We start from the raw sequence: 6,237 nt of genomic DNA, 5'->3' as shown, positions 1-6,237 counted from the left end.
CTTCCCTCTTCCCACAGGCAGGTCCCGCCCCCTTCCCCTCAGGCGGCCGCTCCGCCCCTCACAGCCACTTTCCCGCCCTTCGCCCTTCCCACAGGCAGGTCCCGCCCCCTTCCCCTCAGGCGGCCGCTCCGCCCCTCACAGCGACTTTCCCGCCCTTCGCCCTTCCCACAGGCAGGTCCTGCCCCCTTCCCCTCAGGCGGCCGCTCCGCCCCCCACACCCACTTTCCCGCCCTCACAATCTATTACCTGGGCTACAGTACTTCATTTCTTGTGGCTCTTCTGAGATGTAAGCTGTATGCGTCAGGAATCTTTTTAGAGCCAAAGGCACCTTCACACACACCAATAGCGAGCAAAACTCCAGGAGATGAGAAATTTAGAGCAATGCAGGTTAAGGAGATAAGAGAGAACATTATTACACAGCCACAACTGTTGCGAGTGCAGTGGAAATCATATGTCAAAGAGTGAGCCAAAGTCAGACAAGTAGCATAATGACAGCTGGGAAAAGCCCTGCAAAAGACACCGAGGACGAGATGATTGCTTTATCTCCCCAGATCGGTGTGTTGCTCGGGGGAATGTGGGTGGAATCACACCTAGCACCAAGCAGCCCAACAAGGAGGAGCGGGGAGGGGTAAGAATTGCACCACCACAATCCACCCCGTGACTGAAGTCAATTTATCTTGTCCAGAGAGTGGCGGTGTGGTTGCCTCTTGCCTCTATGCCTATAAACAGATGATGCCATAATCCAATTATAACTGAAGGCAAGTTTGTGTTTTATTAGCTTCTATTAAAAAAAAAATATTTTAGGGAAGTATACACACAGGGATACTTTTGTAACTGAGTGATCTGTTTAACCATCCTCCAAATCTTAATATACAATACTATTAGAAGTAGTAAACATAATAAAGTTAGAATTAGGAAAATCAGACCGAGTCCTGTTGGTGGTGGTGACCATCCAAATAAGCTTTCCCACCATCGATGTTCTTCAAGGAAAGAAAAGAGAACTGTCTCGGGGCGGGGGGGCGGCGGGGGGAAGACTTATTTACTTGTAGAAAACTGCTTAGACAACTTGTTTACTTCTAGCAAGTTATAGTATTACTTATAGTATTTTTTAATATTGCTAACAATCCTGCTTGCCCAGACTATTCTGTGGAATTTTACCAAGGACTACTGTGTTCATCAAAACAAAGCAGTTTACTGTGAAAATCTACCAAGAACTGCAGTGTTCAGCAAAATATCATGGCTTTGTCTTTGAGGATCAGGTGTGCTCTAACTAGTTGGGCCTCGGCAATGAGTAAAGATAGACATATACGGATGGTAGAAGTTTCATCGCTTCCCTTAAATAAGATAGCATGAGTAAACCCACTGAAAAACATTTTTGTTGTTCAAGAAATTAGCTAAGAGAATCTGCGCATGCTCCGGGGAAAACACAAGGTGAGAAAGACTACGAGCCTTCCTCCCAAAGACCCCGAAGACGCCCCCCAGGAGGCAATGCGCAGGTGCAAAGATAACATAAACTGCTGACACCAGCCTCTAGAACTAACCCAGCCTTACTCATGCATATGTATGTTTGTGTTATGTAATCCAGTGAATATGTATTTCCACACTCTGTAAGTTTTTGGTAAAATGTGCTGTTGATGTGCAAGCTTTGTGGAAAAATCCTCTCGCACCCCGGCCAGAGTAAAACATACCTGCTTTATAACTCCATTTCGAGTTGTAGAGTCTTTTTCCGCAAATCAAAGGCCACTGCAGATCCATTGCAAGCAGCAGGGAAAAACGACAGTACAGCGAGGCCTGTGCTGGTCATTATCAGCATCCCGTGGTGCTGACGGCTGCAGTCTCTGTTGTGGCATAACTTCGTCAGCCAAAGCTTTCTGGGGGGAGGCAGAGTAAAGTCCACAACCCCCACGGCTCCCGCAATGCCGACACAGCAGCTGAGGTACTGGCACCCATGGGCACACCGCCCCCCAGCCCGGGGCAGTCCCTTGCCAGCTCTAACCCCCCGCTTTCCTGCCTCCCTCCACCCTGCAAGAGCATTTCAGACACCCTCTCAGACTGTCCCTTCAAACCACACAACCACGCAACCCACTGAGCACGACCACTGCAAAATTACCTTCTCCTCTTCTTCAGGAGCGCTGCGGCTGGAGTAAAGCAGCAGGCGCTCGGGATGGCCTTGAAGCCTGGGGCAACTTTCTCACGCCTGTGGTAGCTCACCGCCCTGGATGTGACAGCTGTGACTCCAGAACTGCAGAACGGTTTGAGGTGGGAAGGAAACTCTTGCAGGTCATCTGGTCCAACCACGCCCTGGAACTAAAAAGTAGCCACAGCGAACAAAAGAGGGGACGATTTAAAAAGACAGAGAGGGCATTAAGGAAAGAGAAGAACTCATTAAAAAGACATTGAAGGGAAAAAGAACATTTTAAAAGCAACAGGCATTGGTGAAATAAAGGAAAAAATGATCACACAGGGACACCGAACTAGAACAGAGGTACAGAAAAGAAAATTTAAAAAGCGACGGCCCTAAGGAAACACGAAATAGTGACAGCAAACTAAAAGACGTAGAATGAAAATTTAAAAAGCGACGGCACTAAGCACAGAGACAGAAGATGAAAAAAAGGAGGGAGAGGCAGGACAAAAGCGCAGAGAGAAATGAGAAAAGGGAGCAGTAGGACAAGAGAGAGAAAGTGAGAAAGGAAGGACGGAGGAGCAGGACAGAAGAATAAAGGAGAGGTATAGGAAAGGTTGGGGGGGGGGGGGGGGGGGGCGGGGGGGGGCAGAAATAACAGCAGCATGGAAAAGAGAGAGGTCCAGGAAGGGACCAGGACGCACAAGACGGGTGACAGGGCCCCGAAGGCCCAGGACTCACCGCAGCTCTCGCTCTCGGCACTGCCGGGAGAATTTGATGGGTCAGATGCTTCTTTCTCCTTCCTTCCTCCTGTCCCTCTTCTTCTTCTGAAAATCCAGTCGCCTGGCTGTCCTCCCCCTCAAAGAATACGCGGGTGTCTCTCACCTCTTACAAGACCAGGCTTCCGACACACACAGCCTCACTCGCTCGCACACTACGCGGCCATACCACGCTTGGGGTGACGCACGCAGACCCTGGGTGCACGCTGGCGGCCTGGCCTGCTGCGGACTGTGAAGAGGGCTCCTTCCTCACCCAGAGAGGCAGGCTCTCTCTTCCTGCACTGGGAGGCGGGTGCTGCCCACATAGCCTTGATTTTCTCCTTCTTTCCCTTTCTCTGGCCTCTCCAGCTTCAGCTGCGGCAGCTCCTGGCCACGGTCCACAGCCGGGAAGGGCTCCGCCTGTCCCTTTTTGCCCCCGTGCTGTGAGAAGCACAAGGCCAGGCAGAGACACCCCACACAAGCCCGAGGTGGGTGCAGTGAACAGCATTCCCAGGACAGGAACAGACCAGCGCGGCCTCAGCACGGTCTCTGGAAGAGGGAAAGAAGCAGCACTGACCATTACTACCTTAGATCGCCCCTGGCTGGAGTCCCACCTTCCACAGGGGCTTCTGCAGACGCACCGAGGGCCAGCCTGCTGCCCTCACCACAGGGCTTGGCGGTGGCCTGGGGCTACGGGACAGGCTTCAGAGCAGGTGCTGGAGCTCGAGGCAGCTGCACCGGGTGAGCGGAGCCAGAGCCGGCTCAGAGGGAGCTCTGGCGAGTTGCGGAGACGCCCGGCAACTGCCCCTCTTCCCCTCTACCAGCTCTCGGGGAACTGCCCGGGGCTGCCCCGGCGCCTCACCTCCAGCGGAACGGGACCCTGCCGCAGCGGTGGAGTGAAGCTTCCCGTCCCGCCCCCGCCAGGCGGCCGGCGGGCAGCAGACACCCCCGCCCCACCACTCCCCTCGGCCCTCACCCGCCGCCAGCAATCTCACCCCTCCAGCCGCCATATTGCAGCGGCAGCACCGGGGCGCCACTGCGCATGCGCACTGCCGGGCCACGGGCACACCGGTCCTCAGGGAGCCGCGGGCAGCCCGCGGGAAACCGCACGAGCCCGCCACAAAACCGCCCCTCGCGCTGCGCCGCGGGGCCGCGCCGGTAGCGAGGACTGTGCCGTGCCGCGCGCCCCCGGCAGCGACGCAGCTGCCGGGCAACAGAGTGCGCGAAAACTACAGCTCCCGCCGAGCCCCGGGGGACAACATGGCCGACCGGAAGCCCCGCTCACGTGACTACAGCACCCCCGACACACACCGCCACAGGCGGCCGTCCCGCCTTTCTGACCCTGCGGGGACACCGTCCTTCCCACCCCCACCCCAACCCCCCACCGTCGCCCACGCACCCGGAAGCCCGGCCGAGCGCGGCCCCGCGCGGCTCCGGGAAGCGCCGCTGCCGCCCGGCCCCAACCCGGAGCGGCTTCTGCCGCCGGTCCCGCCGCACCGCGCGGCACCCCCCGTCGCGGTTTTTCCCGGCAGCCGCCAGGCAAACGACCGCGCGGCCCCGCTCACCTTCTCTCTGCTGCTCCCTCGGCTCGCACCGGCTCCTCCTCCAGCACCGCCCCGGACAGGGAGGGGCCTCTGCCCGCAGCCTCACTGCCCGCCCCGGGGGCTCCTCCAGCCCGGCCCACGCTCCCCCCCCCCGCGGTAACTATAGCGACCAACACCGGGATTAACCGCGGCCGCTAGCAAGTGCAAAGCGCTTGGTAGCAATTCCCCCCCGAGAGGCTTACCCTGTTGTAAACAACGCAAGGCTCACACCGTTCTTTTCTAGGTTTTTTGTCTCCAAAGCGCCATACGCTGAATTAAGCAACAAGTTCCAATCATCAAGAACTGACGCTCAATACCATCTAACGGAAGCGCTCATAAACTTCCGAAGACTTCAATCTCCAACTCTGATGTCCATCCTTAGCACAGGTTAAATTCTCTGTACAAACAGGTTAATACGGCTATTCTCCCCACACTTGTAAGGATACAAACCAGAGATATTCCTTGTGTACAACCTAGATGAACCAATGTTTCAGCAGCATTGCAGGTGCGATTCGTTAACTGCATCTTAAAGTGAATTTCCAAGGTCCCTTAGGTACAGACGCCCCAGCCCAGGAGGTGTTTCCTTTACCCTCGTGTCATGGACCCAGGGTTCCGCTCGTCCCAGCTTCACAGCAGCGCTCGCGGTTAGCAACACTCGATAGGGTCCCTTCCGCTGTTCATCAAGGGGATCGTCCTTCCACGTCCGTAGGCAGACCTGATCTCTGGCACAGAAAGAGTGTGCCGGGAAATCAAGGGGTACAGGTGCTCTTAAAAGGACACATTTGTGGATGGACCTCAATAACGTATTCGGTTCATACCTTTTCCCCTACGAGATGCAAGCGTTGGGCCCTCCCTGTCAGACTGACGTTAGAAGGTTTGCCGTATAGACTTTCACATGGGCTTATCCTTCCTCTAGTTCTAGGAGTCACTCTAATCCTCAGCGGGGCAAGTGGCAAAGCTTCAACCCATTTTCCTTGGACTTCCTGGCATAATTTAGCAATTTGTCAGTTTCGTGTTTGATTCATTCTTTCTACCTGTCCACTGGATTGGGGCCCCCGGGGGGGTGTGTCGGTTCCACCCCATCCCTAGTATTTTGCTCATATTCTTGACAACCTCAGCTATAAAATGTGGACCTCTGTCAGAGGACATTCGTAAAGGAACCCCAAACCTTGGAATAATTTCTTTTAGTAAATGCTTTGTTACCTTGCTGGTTTGACATGGGAAAGCTTCAGGCCAACCGGAGAAGGCATCCACCAGTACCAATAAACATCAGTACTGGTTATACCTTAGCAATTCTGAAAAATCTATTTGCCAATACTCACCAGGAGTTATGCCTTTTCTTACCTCTCCCAGAGGGCGTCGGGCTTGTATCTTTGGATCATTCCTAAAACAAATTTCACAGGGGTTACTCACACTTTTGGCAGTGAGCAACATTTTGACCCCGACTGCATAACGTCTTCCTGATCCGACCGCTGCTTCTGCTCCCACATGTGTTTCTTCACGGGTTTTAGTCGTTAACCTTTTCATGTTTTCAGGAGTCACTACGCATTGCCCGTGTGGGGTAATCTACCACCCTCCACCGTGCTTTTGTGCTTTAGTAACTCAGCCAATTTATTTTCTTTCTCTTTAGACCTCGGGGGTTCTACTTGCATTTCCCTTGATGGAATTAGAACACAAGGAGCACTGAGCGTCACTGGTTTTGCAGTTTCATCTGCCCTCCAATTTCCTTGGATTACATCCGCATTTCCTCTCTGATGTGCTTTACAATGTATCA

General features: G+C 54.2%; 1 protein-coding gene across 2 annotated transcripts; it reads right to left on the bottom strand.

Annotated features, from left to right (window-relative positions):
- Positions 1–753: 753 nt before the first annotated feature.
- LOC141938673 (uncharacterized) lies at positions 754–5,778 on the bottom strand. Of its 2 annotated transcripts, none has more exons than XM_074857633.1 (5): positions 4,667–5,778; positions 3,071–3,429; positions 2,864–2,980; positions 2,111–2,307; positions 754–1,838 (listed from the first exon to the last, which is right to left on the bottom strand). In XM_074857633.1, exons 2-5 carry the CDS (start codon positions 3,386–3,388, stop codon positions 1,694–1,696), a joined length of 777 nt encoding a protein of 258 aa, XP_074713734.1. In that variant the 5' UTR covers positions 3,389–3,429; positions 4,667–5,778; the 3' UTR covers positions 754–1,693. The 2 variants fall into 2 exon arrangements, with proteins under 2 accessions (XP_074713734.1, XP_074713733.1); XM_074857632.1 differs by lacking the exon at positions 4,667–5,778 and adding an exon at positions 3,857–3,906.
- Positions 5,779–6,237: the final 459 nt, after the last annotated feature.

Source organism: Strix uralensis, unplaced genomic scaffold, assembly GCF_047716275.1.
Source record: "Strix uralensis isolate ZFMK-TIS-50842 unplaced genomic scaffold, bStrUra1 scaffold_239, whole genome shotgun sequence".
NCBI classification, from domain to species: domain Eukaryota; kingdom Metazoa; phylum Chordata; class Aves; order Strigiformes; family Strigidae; genus Strix; species Strix uralensis.
The sequence above is the reverse complement of the archived record's forward strand: the minus strand, read 5'-3'. Positions and strand labels throughout refer to the sequence as shown.

Coding starts and splice junctions, on each gene's coding strand:
- LOC141938673 (XM_074857632.1), bottom strand. CDS start 3,890: ATGGCGGCTGGAGGGGTGAGATTGCTGGCGGCGG. Junction 2,308..2,863: donor TGCCGAGAGCGAGAGCTGCG/GTGAGTCCTGGG, acceptor GCTACTTTTTAG/TTCCAGGGCGTGGTTGGACC. Junction 1,839..2,110: donor CTCCTGAAGAAGAGGAGAAG/GTAATTTTGCAG, acceptor ATGCCACAACAG/AGACTGCAGCCGTCAGCACC.